Raw genomic sequence first — 16,149 nt, forward strand, 5'->3', positions numbered from 1 at the left:
CCCAAGCAATGTAGATATACTGGGCTTCTATAATCTGAGCCCCAGACATGAACACATCAACTGAGGAACCAAACCAGGATGCCGAATCCTTTTTGCCCTCGCGATTAAACTCGTGGCCCGGCTGTGGCGATGCGATGCCAGGGTATCCAGATAGCGTTGGACAGATGGCACCAAAGACCGCATCGCTCTCTAAGCGGATGACAATCTACATTTCCACTCTCACCCACAGTCACCGGGCACCCAATATGTTGAAATCCTAGATTTATATGAAGAGGCTTCGGGCCTCCTGGTCAACCAGAGCAAGTCATTGCTGGTATTGATTCGCGAAGAAGTTTCGGCAGCGACATGCCTCACTCCCATACCCATTCAACTTACATGTTTCAAATGCCCAGGGATGGAGAAGTTTCTCACCTGTAACTCCTGTTCTCTCGTAGCGGAGTTTCCAATATAGTCCTAAGCACTGAAATAGTCTCGCCCATGCTGCAGGTAGCACAGAAACTTTTTCATAATCTCTCTTCTTCAGGGTCGATTTTCGCTTTTCTTCAGGAGTGCCTGCAGAATCACTTAAGGATAAAAAAAATATGCAGCCCTCAGCAATAGGCTACTATGGCCCAATTCTTCATCTTGTACTTACCTGTCCTACTTGAGAGCACTGCTGCAGCAACAGAGTCTAGACAATAGTACTTGGTAAATGTATAACTAGATCTCCAAGTGGCTGCTTTGCAAATATCTGGTATAGGGATATTCCTCAAAGCAGCAGTTGCCGCTTAAACTCTAGTGGAGTGCACTTTAGGTTTAGTTGAGTGTGTCTTGTTAGCTTTTTGACAACAAAATAGAATACAGTAAACAATCGATCAGGAAGTAGATTGCTTATAGTGGCTAATCCCATACGGACCGGACCATAGTTGATAAACAATTGGTTCGATCTACGTATGTCACGTGTCTTATCAAGATAAAACCCTCAAGACTCTTCTCGCATCTGGAGAATGAACGGATCTTTTAGCTGAAGTAGAGGGATTCTGAAAGAATGTTGGTAATGTTATGGTCTGATTAACATGGAAATTTGAACTAACCTTAGGGAGGAATTTCGGGTGAGTTCTCATAACCACTTTGCTAGGGTGAAAAACTGTATGGTTCGAGAGCATTACGGTTGGATTTCGGAAAAACTGCAGGCTGACGAGATCACCACAAGGAAAGAGTTTTCCATGACAGATGTTGTAGAGATGCCTTGGGTATGGGTTCAAAACGGTCCTGCATAAGCTGTGAAAGGACTACTGGGAATTCCCAGGGAGATGAAAGACCCCAAATAGGAGGGAAAATATTCTTCAACCCTTCCAGAAAATCCTTGATAACGAGCATTTTGAGGGGGAAAAAAAGTTTGTGAAGGACATTTTCTGTAGGTAGGAGGAGCCGTCAAGTGAACCTTTACAGAAGGGAATTGCAAGCTAGATTTTGACAAATGTGGTAAGTATGGAAGTATTACATCTCCCTGGCAAGTTGTAGGATCCACGTTTTAGAGGAACGCCACATGCAAAATCTCTTCCATTTGAAGGCATATGCGGAACGGGTTGAAGGCCGCTCAGCCTCTTTGAAGATGTCCATGCAGTCTTGTGCCAGATTCAAGTGTCCGTACTGCACTAGCTCAAGAGCCATGCATCCAATTTCAAGTAGGAGAGATTGGGGTGGACCAAGTGGCCTCCGAACTTCGTCAGCAGGTCTGGTCTGCATGGCAGCTTGAGATATGGATGCTCTGACCGGTAAAGAAGATCCGCGAACCACCATAACCGTGGCCACTTTGGAGCGATTAGAATCATCTTGGCTCTCGTGTGGGACAGCTTGAGGAGGACTGATGGGATCAGGGGAATCGGCGGAAAGGTGCAGACGAATTTGCTGGATGAGTCGATCCATGGGGAATTCTCCAGTATTCCTGGCTGGAAGTAACTCAATACAAAGTTTCGGCGTTTTTTGTTTTCTGCAGTGGTGAACAAGTTCATGGCTGGAGTGCCCCACAGTTGAAAGATGTTTTGTAAGAGGTAGTCGTGTAAGACCCACTTGTGGTTTTCTTGCAGAACTCTGCAAAGAGATTCTGCCTGAGCATTTTGGACACCTGGAAGGTGAGTTGCCGTGATTGTAAGGTCCTTGACAACGAGCCATTTCCAGATAGTTTGGGCCTCGTGTGACAAGGTCCTGGAGCTCGTTCCTCCCAGTTTGTTGAGGTAGTACATGGTGGTTGTATTGTCCGTCTGAACAAGGAGGGACTGGGATCCGAACAATCGGCAAAACACCTTCAGTGCCAGATGGACTGCACGTAGTTAGAGGAGATTGATATTATATCTCTCTCTGCTGTGGCCACTTGCCCTGAATTTTGAGATGATCCACGTGGGCTCCTCATCCCAGTAGTGATGCATCCATCAGTATTGTTTGAGGAGGAACCTTCTGATGATATGGCATAAATCGAAGCAGGTTGGATGGTTAGCACCAGCATTTCAGGGACATCTGCACATGAAGGGATAGTTTAATCCTGCCTTCCCAATTGCCAGTTGGTTCCACTGGTCCTCAAGACATTCCTACAGAGGTCGCATGTGGTGATGGGCATTCGGTGTGAGGAAGATGCAGGAGGCCATCGAGCCGAGAAGAGAGGATACTGTTCTCACCGTTGGATGAGAGGCTTTCTTGAGAGAACACTTTTAAAGGATAAGAGTACCCACTCTAGACTGTATTACATCGGTGGAGGCTCTCAGATACTGTAAGCTTTGAACTGGCATAGGTGTTGATTTGCTGAGGATGACATAAAGCCCTAACCTTTTGGAGGAGATTTCAAGTTCAGTTGTAATGAAGCTGGGCAACCTGCAAAGTTGACGCCTCGATTAGCCATTAAGTATGGGTAGACGAAAGTTCGATGCTTCTTGTAATGGGCAGCAACTACTGGCATGCCCTTGGAGAATGTTCTGGGTCCCGACTTCAAACCAAATGGAAGTAATTGGTACTTATAATGGTCCTGCCCCACTATGAACCTCAAGAACTTTCAATGCTTTCTGGTGATTGGAATATGAAAGTATGCATCTTGAAGGTCGACGAAAGAGCCAATCCCCTGAAGTAATTGGGGATAGATTGGATGTAATGCCAGCATCCGGAACTTTTCTCGCCAAATCCATCTTTTGGCCGTTTTGAGGTAGAGTAAGAACCTGAAATCTCCTGTCTTCTTCCCCAGAAAGTTTCCGGAATAAATGAGTGTCCCTCATCATTCATACGGAATGGGAGCTTTTGTAAGAGGATGTTATTAACGGATTGTAGCAACAGGAGTTGGAAACTGGACCGTTTCAGAGGTATGGAGGGTGGAGAATTGGTAAATCTGAGAAAATATCCATTTTGTACAATATTCAGAACCCAGGCATCCTGTGTTATGTTTTGCCACTCTACCAGATAACAAAAATGCTTCCCCCCACGCCAGACAGAAGGGGGCGGGTGGGGGAGGGGGAGTGGGAGTAGTAATTCAGTGGTTTAATCCTGATGGTTGTTTGCCTCCTTGAGCAGGCTGCTGGGTGGATCTTCCCCTAGTCTGCTTCCGTTGGTATGGCTGATAAGGTCATTGGTGCTGGTGCTGTTGTTGGCACCCCCGATACCTCTGAGAATAGAAATAGCGTTGGTAGGGCCTGAAAGATTTTCTTTGATCTCGGAGTCTCTCTCAGCTGACTGCCTTGAAAGTATCCATTTCTGCTTTCATTTGTGCCATCTCATCATCAGTGTGGCTTCCGAAGAGGGTAGTACCGTAGAATGGGAGATTCAATATCCTTTGCTGAGATTCTGGCTTGAGGGATGTGAAACTGAGCCAAGAATGTCTCAGAGCGATGCAGTGGCAGTACTCTAAAAGAAAAGAGTCTGCAGCAGCACTAATGATTTGGTTGGAAACCAATAATCCTTCATTTAGGATTTCCATGAAGTCTTACCATTTATCTCTAGGGAGATGTTCCACAAACTGCTACATGGATTCCCACAGTGCCCTGTCATGCCTGCTGAGGTGTGCAGTTTCACTAGCTGCTTTAATTGAGGTTGCTGCAGTGCTGTAAACTTTACGACCCACCACGTCTAACTTTCGACTCCTGATCGGGAGGCACTGTAGAAGTGTGAGTAGCGGCATGGTGCTTTTTTGCTGCTACCACAATAATGGAGTCTGGAGATGGGTCAGCACGGAAAAAGGCAGGATCTTGTTCCAGAGGGTGATATTTCTTTTGAAGCCTTGATGGAGCTGGTTTAACTGAGGCTGGAGCTAGGAAAAGGTCCATAGCTGGTTATAGGAGACCTGGCACTAGTGGCAGCAATGGCCTTGATGCTGGCCAGTGTTGAAGTGTCAAATATTACTGATATTGTAGGTGTAAGAGCAGACACAGCAATATTGAGTTTTGCAACTCCCCTCACCAAGACCTCTTAGAATGTGGTGATATCATCCATCAGTGATATGCGTGGAGGTGGGAAATCTAAAAGTGTTGTAGTATCGTCCGGTAGAAGTGGAAAATATATCTGTGGTATGATGTCTAGACCGAGACAGTCATAGGTAGTGACAATGGCGGGAATGCCTGGAAGATGGTGATGAGCACCTTGTATTGATGGCGAACATGTAGGTGCCATACCTCTCCTCGACATCAACCCTCTCAACGTCAACGGGGACTGATGGCTCTTTTCTGCAGTTTTCTTCCTGGCACGCCCTCCAGATAGAGCCTCCAGATAGAGCCCCAATAGAGGACTCACCTTCTACTCGGCCCTGAGGTCCAACCTTCAGACTGTGTCTGTCTTCTTTGCTCCTCAATACCATGGAGGAAAATGTTGTCCCTGTCCTTCATGGCGAGTCTTGAGAAGCTCCTGCAGATGGTGACAAGACTCAAGAACAGGACTCTCAGGGAGGCAAATACAAACCTCATGAGGGTTTGTTTTAGGCTCTTTTCTCCAACAGGCTGGGGATTTGTCAAAGAGAGAAGGCATTTTTTCCTGTCAGGCAAAAACACAGAAAAAGACAGGGAGGGACCAAAAACGTCGAGTGAAATAGGATTTACTTGGAAATTTTGTGGGGAAAAAAGCACCAAAATTGCCAGAGCTCAATGCTCCAGGGTCCGGTCAGCAGCAGCCGGAAAAAAATTGAAGCAACTGACACCTGCTGAGCATGATGGGATACTGGTGATCCAGGGGCGTAACAAAGGCCCGAGCTCCGGGGGCCCCCTCAGCAAAGTATGCTGACCTGGGAGCTCCTGAGTGAGTCGGAAGTGGGGCCCTCCATGTACTTTGCAAGGGGGCCGCCTCGAGTTTTGTTAAGCCACTGTGGTGGTCCCTGGGTTCTTAAAGAAAGACTCTATATCTAACTCATATAATGACAGCCTACGCCGCTACACTGTCCTGCTCTCCTTCATGTCTATCAAAAAAGGGTTTGTGAAAGATGGATGCCGTTTTCTTACAAAATCATGAAATTACACACACATATACTTCCTCCTGCCTCTTTTTTAAGTACAAGATGAAGAATTGGGCAATTGCAGCCTATTCCTATAGGCTGCTAATCCTTTTCCTTTTTAAGTGACTCTTCAGGCCTTCTTGCAGAAAGGCGAAAATCTACACTTAAGAAGATTAAAACCATATTATGAAAAAGTGCTCCGGGGTCTTCGCACATGGGCGGGACTATTGAGTCGTTATGACCATCAATGGAAATCCCCTACAAGAAATCCATATATCTAGCAACCCAGAACTTACCTGGAACCTTAAACTCCGCTCATGAAGACCACATGAGCAGACCTACAGCGTTAGGAAAAGAAGCATTATTTAAAATTATGATTCTACCCTACTACTTGTACATTTTTCCTAAACTTCCCACTCCTTATTTCGAACAGTTTGTTTCAGGATCTGTCATCAACAATCTACTCCTTGTGGTCCAACTGCCAGACCAGTATAGCACAGGACAAATTTAGAAAGAAGGTCTGCGATGGTGGTATAGAACTGGCAGACCTCAAACTCTATTATAGAGCAGCACACCCTCTAGCTATTAACAACTTGTTAACAGGAGGGTGAGACGACCCAGCTTGCAGAGCTGTACTCATTCCTGGGCCTACATAAGCTGAGGGGACTCCTACTCCCACTCCCAGACAGTGTCTCACATGTCACCAAGGTAGTGCTTGTGTGCGGTCAGGAAACATTACGAGGAGCCGGAGGAAAACTTTGTCACAGCAAACCTCCCCGTGGCAGGATCAGCGACTCGCACATACAGCACAGACCACTGGCTTCAAGTGGGACACGATTGGTATCACAAATTTAGATGATTTCTGGCAAGGAGATACCCTCATTCCAAGGCTTAAAAACACAGTTCTCCCTCAGACTCAATTTCACAAACTTCGCCATGTCCTAAACCCATACAAGCTCCTGCTGGTGGGACTTTCCGAGTACAACCTCACTTAAAGCCAATCTGCCGATGGGAAAATTGGAGAAAGGGAGTATCGCCCAAATCTATCAGAAACTAGTCCTCCACACACCTGATGGGTTCCGATCCTGGAAGCAGAAATGGGACAAATAGATAGGATGCTTAGATGACACTGACTGGACCCTGGCGCATGTGCCCCCCTCCCCCTATGAAACACAATATCCTCAAGCTCATACACTAAATTATCTACATACCTCCTCTCACAATGACTATGGTATGCAGGGCAGGTCCCTAGAACCAAATGCCCCCGTTGTCCATGCCCTGACTTGGACTTTTACCACCTGGTCTGGTCAGCCCACCATTCGCTTCCTACTAGCAACAAATCATGAACCCTCTCACCCAGGTGCTGGGATCTCCCATTAACCTCTTGCCAAAGCAGGCATTACTTTGAGTTCAATGAGGGGGGCGGGGGGCAGCCGTGGGGATAATTGTCTGATTGGGATGGCAACCATCATGACCAAAAGAAACATTGATCACAAGCGGAGATCCACATCCCTGCCCACTCTCCACAAGTGGTGCGTCAGAATGGACAGGTGCACCAAGCTCGAGGAGCCCACCTCTGCACCTAGAGGCTGTCCGTGGAAACAGGTCAGGATCTAGGATAAAATACGATGGACTGGGTCTGCAAGATCTACTAAGTTAAGTAGAACTACTAATACGCATACTCACACTGATGGTCAGTGTGAATTGTGCTCTTTTATTGAAGCTATGTAAAACCAATTAACCTGTTTATATACAAAATGTAGCAAGGAAACACTTTACAGTTGGACTGCTGCACAGACAAAGGAATTCACGTGCATGACAGTTTTCGAAGAAGGATGAAGGCACTCAGGCTCTTTATTTCAGGGCACACCTGTGGATTCTCAAATAACTTGGGGAGTTTAAATATTTTTGGAGCCTCATAATTATCAGAATATTATGCAAAAAGAGAATTAATGCAATACATAGTGTTAGGTAGTACAGTTGCATTCAAGTGAGATGTAGACTCTGTAAAAAAAATATTGTTAACAGGAAAAGTATTAATAAAGAACATAATTAAGACACACAAACATTTCTGAACCTCGTCGAACTGGGTATCTGCGGGTTAGAGGAACACCCATCCTACATCTCATCATGAAGGTCAGCAGACAGAGGTGTACTTTGGAATATTTCACAATTCCAGACATGCTCCATGTACCACCAGTATCCAACGTCAACACATTTTTCTTTATGGCGACAATGGCAAAAGGGCCCATGAACCTTGTTAAGCCCTTCCACTTTGGTTTCTTCATCACAAGATTACCTACATTCCACTTTTTATATTTGACTGAATTTCTCATCATATATTTGCTTATATTTCTGTTGATATGCCTTAAGAGAGGCCCTCCTCTCCTTTTCATTTAACACCTCTCTCTTCCTTGCAGGCAATCAGACAGGATTCTGTTTAGAATTAGCCAACCTGCCCCTCAAAGCCTGAAAGGGAAACATGTGTGAAATCGAATTAGGGGTGGTGCGTTGTGCCTTCCCACATCATCATCATCGTCATTTGTAGAGCGCATGGTTACACCAAACAGTGTGTCCCCGCGCTGAAACAAAACAAACGGAAGCCGAGCCGAACTAGGTAAAGGTAGATGGATTAAGAGAGGGGCCTGAAAGGCCATGTTCTCAAATCTTTGCGGAAGGCTCGTTCAGTAGGCCAAGCCTTCAGGGAAAGCGGAAGAGAATTCCATGTTTTTGCAGCCAGGTAGCTGAACAAGCGAGTGCCCATTCTAGCCCTGTAGACTCTGGGGATTCTGGCCTGCAGGGTTCCACATGATCGCAAAGTACGAGAAGGGAAGTAAGGTATAATGAGCGCGCTCAGGTAGCTGGGTCCCTTGTTCCACCAAATGTTGTGGCAGTAACACATTACCTTAAAAATAACTATTTTCCACTGGAAGCCAATGTAAATTGGCCAGAGCTTTTGAGGCAGACGATCTATTGGGAAGCCCTAAAACCAGACGAGCTGCAGCGTTCTGAATACGGCACCTAAATAAATGACATTCCAGTAGTCCAAATGTGCTGTGACCAGAGCATGAACAATGGTCTTTCTGGCAGGTATCGGCAGGAGATCAATCAATCAATTTCCTTAGCATTTTAAGAATGCTGAAGCACTTTCCAGCAACTACTCTGATATGATTATCAAAGGAGAGATTTGAATCAAACCAAATCCCAAGATTTTTGTTGTATATCTGGGCGTGGGGACATGACCTAATGCATTGGGCCACCATGCTGATGACCATATAGGTGGGGCCTTTCCTACAATCAGTACCTCTGTCTTATTGCCATTAAGCTGGAGGCAATGATTGGCCATCAATTTTGCTAGCTCTTCGAGGAGGCAGAGAAGGGGGTGGCTGTGGCTTCAGAGTCTTGAGAGCATGTGACTAAGTTGCGTGTCATCCGCATTTGACACTATAGTCACCTTGTAACGTTCCACAAGCTCTGCCAGTGGGCCCATGTAGAGATTAAATAAGGTTGGGCTTAAAATGTAGCCCTGAGGCACACCTTGTGCTAAAGGCACGTTTTCAGAAAAGAAAGGTTTTGGGGAAACCTGGAAACTCCGTTCGTGTAGATATGAGCATATCCAGCGGAGTGCTGGGCCTACGATCCCGCAGTTGCTGAGTCTTTGAACAAGGAGATAGTGAGAAACCGTGTCAAATGCCACACTCAAAAGGACTAGTGCGGCCGTCTGACCTGCATCGGTGCATTGCCTTAGGGTTGAATGATAAAGATCATTCATGATGATAAAATCAGTAGGTTGATTGTTAAATACTTCTTGGCTAGTTTGTCAATTGTCAGGTGTAATGAGATCGGACGTAAATCATCCAAGAGGATCACTAGAAGGCTTTTTTGGTAGGGCTATGACAGTGGGTTGTTTCCATTTTAATGAAACCTCACCAGAATTAAAAAAGGGAGGGCAAGTAGTTTTTGTACAGATGGAATAATCAAGTTAAACATTTGTATTAAGCTGGCGTTGTCGGGGACTGTAAATTCTTTAAGGCAGCGGATGTTGTCCGAGTCCATTGGTTAAGCCTCAAGACTCCAAGGGATTTTAGCCTCCAGGGGAAGTGATTCATAGATTGTGGCCACTTTTGATGCAAAATAGTGCGCAACAAGTTGCAGTTCTCTGCAGACGCAGTCAAGGGGTTCTCTGGGGCAATCTAAAGAGGACAATGATTTCAAAATAGAGTAGAGTTCCTTTGAGGAATTAATGGCAGTTTCTATTTTGCTTGCATAGAAATCACATCTGGTTTTTCTAATTAGAGCATGATTTGTTTGAGTTCTTCTTTGTAGGTGATTCTACTGATCGGATTGTAGTCTCTTCTCCATATCCGCTCCAAGCGTTTACATGCTTTTTTTACTGCTTGAAGTTGGTCTGTGAACCAGGGGGCCGATTGCTTAGCTCTCGGGTTTGGGTTCCTTGATGACCATGGTACAGCTTCCTCCACTGCAGACGTAATCCGTTTTTCAATTTGGCAGTTACCCGTGTTAACATTATTGTCTAGCTGGGGTAAGTCACGGCTCAGAGCCCTAATGAAGGTTGCGGAATTCATTGAATTCCATTTCCTGCTTCTGGGCCCTCGGCCCTTTAAGTTGCTTGGAGGTATCCATAAACCTGTGATACTAAAAGAAACTGCATAATGGTCCAACCAAAGGGTCACTTGAGGCTCCTTTAAGTTTAGATCGGGAAAATTATCAAAGATCGGATCCAGAGTATGTTTCCACTCCCCCTGCATTACAGTATACCAAAACGTAATGGATGGAATGCTTGAATTAATCTCAGACACCGATTATTACTCCGGTCGCATCCCAATCTACCGTTATTTTGCACACCATGTCACCTCAGTTTGGACCCTGCTCCAATGGAACCAGTCCAGCCTGAACAGCCAAGCCAGGTCCTCCCTGAACCTGAACACAAGCAACTCATTGTTTTTGTGTATACTTTAGTGTGCCGCCCTAAGTGGGATGGGTATGCCCAGACATGGGTCTTGTGCACAATGTCACTGGAAACAAGCTGTACCCAGCTGATGAGCACATAATTAGGGTGAAGCCGGTCCTTGGTTGCTTGTGCTCCAGTTCAGGACGGACCTGGCTTGGCAGTACGGGCTGGACTGTTTTGAGTGGCTCACGGTCAAGACTGATTTGCATATAGCTGGGTCCAAACTGAGATGACATGGTGTGCAAAATAACAATGGATTGAGATGCTGCCCCAGTAATTTCCAGTGGCCGAGATAAATTCAAGCATTCCATCCATCACCGTTTTGCATACTTTAGTTCCCCTGCATTACAGGGCACTCCAACGGCTGAAGCGTGCCATCTGTGCAAAGGCTAGACTTATTTGGAAATGGTTCTCCTGACACAGGAGTTCAAGGAAAAGATGCTGTGTGGTTAGCCCACTTGGAGGCTTGGAATGGGAGAGCAGTATTCTGTTCCTGTCCGGATATCAGAGTCCAATACCAGCAAAACTGACAGCGGTGCCAGATTTGGGGGTATGTCCACAAGAGAAGGTTGCTCAGTAGGGGATCATCCTTTAGTTAGGAAAATGATGGGGGGGGGGGGGGGGGGGGGATTTGGTTATCGCTTACCCCAGAACCCAGGTACTCATCACATTAGGATGCGAGTAAAGTTCAAGCTTTTCCTCTCTTGGCAATCCAACAAATAACTTACCAGAAAGGAACTATCAAGTAAATGGTCCGCACTCCTGTGCCCGATCTCCTGTAGAAGTGTCTCGGATGTTAGAGTGTTAGATTTTACAGTTCGAGTATTTACCCCAGATAGGATATCTTTTCATAACTCTAGACGAACGAAGTGTAATTCCAAAGCAATTTCCTATCATATTCCTTCCTTTTGACTAGATGACAAAACTATGTGTGGTCCGATGTATTAAAGCCTACGAGGCCATGACTGAAGAACTTCGCCCAGCAGGGGAGACAACTCCTAATTTCAATATGTAAACCAAGGTTGTATCTTTCCCTACTACAGCCAGATGAGTTAGAGGTATCATGCAGGAAGCCGGTATGGATACGTACTTTTTTTGGCACATTCTACGTGAGAAGCACTGGCTTCCGGAGCTTTTTTTACTGGGGGAAAGATTGGCGGACATCTTGAATGCTGCAGATTGGTCTTCAGATTTTGTATTTAAAAGGTTTTATTTTAAACCAGCTGCAAATATGGCAACCCTGGTGATAAACAAGCTTTGAACAAGCATACTCCTCAACTCAGGTTCGGATATAGAAAGTACAATTTCTTTGCTTTCGTAATGGAAAGCAAAAATTCCACTAAGGGCACAGAGGCAAGGATTATACCTTCCGAAGATAAATGGGATAGCTTCCATCCCAGGCTTTGAGGGTTCAGAGAATGACCCGCATAAGGAGCTACCTGAAAGAGGCACTCATAAGGACACTAACAGATGTGTGGTGTAAGTATTCATTTTTTCAATCTTTCAGTCAAAGTGAGAATAACCTGGGATTAATGTTTTGTCAAGTTGAATATAAGATTTTTTGTTAACTTCTAATAAGCTGAAGAATCGTTTATAGTCTGATTCGATTGATAATACTTGTTTTCCCCATCATAGGAACTGAGAACTCCAAGCAAGGAAGAGATGCACGGACCAAAGGACAACTGTCGCTCACAGAAAGAGGGGGAATAGACAAAAACAATGACTATATGTACGGACAGAAACTCTGCTTGGTTAAAGATTTTTCTATTTCCTTTTCGCTCTGGTTCATGGGAGAGACTCCTTTTTACGTCTGATGGCTGCTGTGGAATAAAGTGATGAAAGTAGAGTATAATCCTCGCCTTGTGTCCTTAATAGAATTGAAACTTTGTTAAGAAAGCTAGGATATTTTACATTGTCATCATCAGCATTATCATGGTCAAACTGTTCGGATGTTTCAGGGTCCAAATGGGAGTAAAGACGTGTCGTTTGCCTGGGGGGTAGGAGAAAGAAGAGTCTCTGGGTCCAACAAAACTATTGGCTCTGCTTTGGCGAAGGTGATGTGGGTGCTGGCATCTAGGATTAAGAAGGTGGCGTAAGATGTTGTGCCGGGGCAGGATTCGGCGGTGCAAAGCACGAGGAGAGGGCTAGCCTTGAGCAGCAGTCTGTAGGCCACCTTTGGTCCTTAGGGCCTGAGGATGCTCTAGATGGTTCAGAAAGGGTACCAAAAATCTGGTCCATGGCCAGTCTCAGTTCTTTGAGCTGTTGTGGTATTGCAGATGGCAGGGAAAGTCCAAGTGCATCTGGAGCAAGTTCGGAATACATTCTGAATTGGAGGAACAATTGAATGGCCTGAAGGTACTGGGGTTATGTGCAACAGGGACCCCTGCCCGCCGCACATCTTCCACAGAGCCGGCACCGCCATAGCACCTGAGCTACGACGCACCATCAATGCCACCTGTGAATCCGGCACATTCCAGACGTCTGGAAACGCGCAGAAGTCAAGCCCCTCATCAAGAAGCCCTCCGCAGACCCGACAGACCTCTAAAACTAACGACCCATCTCTCGCCTCCCCTTTACAGCCAAAGTCACGGAGAAGATCGTCAACGTCCAGCTAACAAACTTCATTGAAGAGAACTCCATCCTAGACCCTTCTCACCCGGATTCTGCAGCAACCACAGCACAGAGTCCGCCCTCCTCGCCGCCACAGACGACACCCGCACTCTCCTCGACCAAGGCCACATCGCGGCCCTCATCCTACTAGATCTCTCTGTAGCCTTCAACATAGTCTCCCACCACACTCTCACTGCGTGACTCCACGACGCCGGCAAACAGGGAACCACTCTCAACTGGCTCTGCTCCTTCCTCACTGGCAGAACTCAAAGAATGAGGCTCCCGCCCCATACCCACAGGGATCAACTGCAGAGTACACCAAGGATCATCGCTCAGCCCCATAGTCTTAAACATCTACATTGCCCCCCTCGCCACTATCGTCAGACAGCATTGACTCAGCATAGTATCCTATGCCGACGACACACAGCTCATACTCTCCCTCCCAAAGGATCCCTACACCACCAGACTCAGCTTCCAGGAAGGAATGAAAGACGTTGCATCCTGGATGAGCAGCTGCCTGAAGCTCAACTCAGAGAAGATCGAAGTCCTCGTTCTAGGACCCACCCCCTCTGCATGGGACAACAACTGGTGGCCCACCGCCCTCCCCACTCCCACGCTGTTGCCTCCACATGCTTCAGCACCCTCCTCATCCATTGCAAGACCTTCAAAAGGATAGCCCCTTCAAACCCAGAAAGACAGTCAGCCCACGCACTCATAACAAGCAGACTGGCCTACGGAAACGCCCTCTAAGCCGGAATCAACAAATACCTGCTCCGCAAACTCCGGACCATCCAGATCACCGTGGCCAGACTCGTCCTCGGCATCCTACGACATGAACATATCACCCAACACCTGCGAGACCTCCACTGGCTCCCCGTCGGAAAGAGTAACCTGTAAACTACTCACCCACGCCTACAAATCCCTCCACAACAGCGGACCCCAATACCTCAACGAAATAGTCTCCTTCCACGTACCCAAGAGAAACCTCTGCTCCGCCGACCATGCCCTCACCGAAACCCCACGCATCCGCAGAGCCAGAGCGGATGGAAGAGCCTTCTCCTACATTGCGGCAAAGACCTGGAACGAGCTCCCGATCAACATCAGACGCTCCCCCACCCCCACTCTGCACACCTTCAGAAAGAGACTTATCTGAGCTGCTTGACTTTGAAGATAATCAGTTGCAAGATCAGCTTTGTAGTTTAGAGTGTGTCTACACCCTTGACCGCATGTTCTATCTCCTTTGGAGTGCCACTACTGCAAGTTTGGCTTCACAGCTGTGAATAGCCTTTCAGTTTATCTTGGTGCGGCAGTTGCAGGACGCAGAGTCATGATAGGAGCCAAGACACTAGAGGCAGACATCGTGGGTGTCGGTCACAGACATCTAGTGATGACAGGCCCTGCAAGGTCTAAACACTTTATTTTCTGGTGAGCACATGTCCTTGCACTGTGACAATTGGAGGAGAAGGAATTATGTCATGCTGACCGAATTCAATGTAGCTCGGATCGCAGTCGGAAGATGAGGAAAGGAACGGATGTCAGCACACAGAGGTGGTGTAGATCTAGTAGCTCAGATGCCACATCTGGATGGGAAAGATCAAACGCAGAGCCACATGACACCACCTACAGACCTGCAAGTGAACATCTACTGAAAATTCTCCAGACCCAGTCTGGGGTTATTCAGAAGGTAAGTTATGCAGTTCGAAGTCTCTACTGGAAAAAAAATTTGGCTATTTTCACAAGAATTTCCAGAGGTAACCTAAACCTTCAATAACTTAAGAATCCTCAACGTATCAGGAAAAAGGAGACACATTTGTCCTGGATATCATTTGAGGGTAAAAAGGTTAAAGCTGAACTGCCCCAAATATCAAAAAAGGTCTCAGCACTTGGGGAATCTGGAGCATGGTTCATTGCAAAGTGGCACGATACTTTTGTCATCTTATGTCCGCATACTTTTGAAACACCAGAACTTCAGAAATTATCAAAATATAACGTACAGCTTATTTTGCTTTGTGCATAAAACAGTTGCAGAACGTTGACTAAATTAAGCGCATGCAAAGGGAGGAAGAGATGTCTGGATATACATAAAAAATATTTTAGACTTTACCAGAATTTTAGCAAACGTTATTGTTCTATTTACACAATCAGAGTTTCTATTTTTGAGATGTCTTGCTGAACCACAGAATTGTAGCTTTATGGATATGGGAGTTTGCATGTGTGAATGATCAGCAATTTATGGGTTTACATTTTTCATCTGGGATCACAGTTTCTTTGGCAATTGCTCTCAATTTCTTTTGGTGATAATCAAGATTAAGTAGATGTGTTGAGGTGAATAAAGATATGATTAATTTCCATAGTACATGGATTAGCACCGTTTTTGACAAACGGAGTACTGATTTTTCAACAGTCCACAGTTATTAAAAGGGTACGAATCTTCATCTTTAACAAGAAATATACTTATATTTTAAGTAAGATCTTTTGATATTAAAAAAACCCATTAAGTTTTGTTTCAAACTCAACTATTTTCAATAATCAGGATGTAAATAAGGAATGAACGCTTGATATTTATTTTCTGCTTGGCACCTGGATCTCAGACATAGGTTTCAATGAGAAGTAGAATGAGCACCTCGCTCCAGATCATTATGAACATCATTCCCAGTTCTAAACTGTCCACTTACACATCCTTATTTTCAGCTGAATTAGTCTATTTAGTTAAATAAAAGCAAAGGAAGACCGTGTCCTAACAAAACTGCTACTGAAAGAAGGTCTAATAAGGATGATTTAAAAAATCTTTACAAATGTCTTCAAAGAGCCCAATTAAAATAAGATATACAAACAGATAGCAAGATGACATTATAACACAACATAATATATGTAACACAGTACAACACTGTTGAACTTACTTTGTGAAGATCGGCAGCCTTCAATGCCTCAGCAAGTACAGAATGGGAGAGAGGTCCAATTAATCGATATCGCACAATGTCCATGGTCAAATCACTAAAGGGGGTGGGGGGAGCATGAGGTTAGTTAAATGGCAGAAAATACTCAAAACATTTCAAATTGTAACTTTCCTAATAGACACTTTAGAGACATGATACTCACTTAAAGTTCCTAAACATAGTTCCACTTCGAT

General features: G+C 45.5%; 1 protein-coding gene across 1 annotated transcript in view; it reads right to left on the reverse strand.

Moving 5' to 3' along the window:
* POP1 (POP1 ribonuclease P/MRP subunit) overlaps positions 1–16,149 on the reverse strand; it is a 354,117-nt gene that overhangs the window by 243,590 nt on the left and 94,378 nt on the right. The window contains exon 9 of the mRNA XM_085605196.1: positions 15,920–16,013. Within this exon, the coding sequence (XP_085461322.1) occupies positions 15,920–16,013 (94 nt within the window). The remainder of the gene's footprint in view (positions 1–15,919; positions 16,014–16,149) is intronic.

This window comes from Triturus cristatus, chromosome 5_1 (genome assembly GCF_964204655.1).
Source record: "Triturus cristatus chromosome 5_1, aTriCri1.1, whole genome shotgun sequence".
Lineage (NCBI taxonomy): Eukaryota > Metazoa > Chordata > Amphibia > Caudata > Salamandridae > Triturus > Triturus cristatus.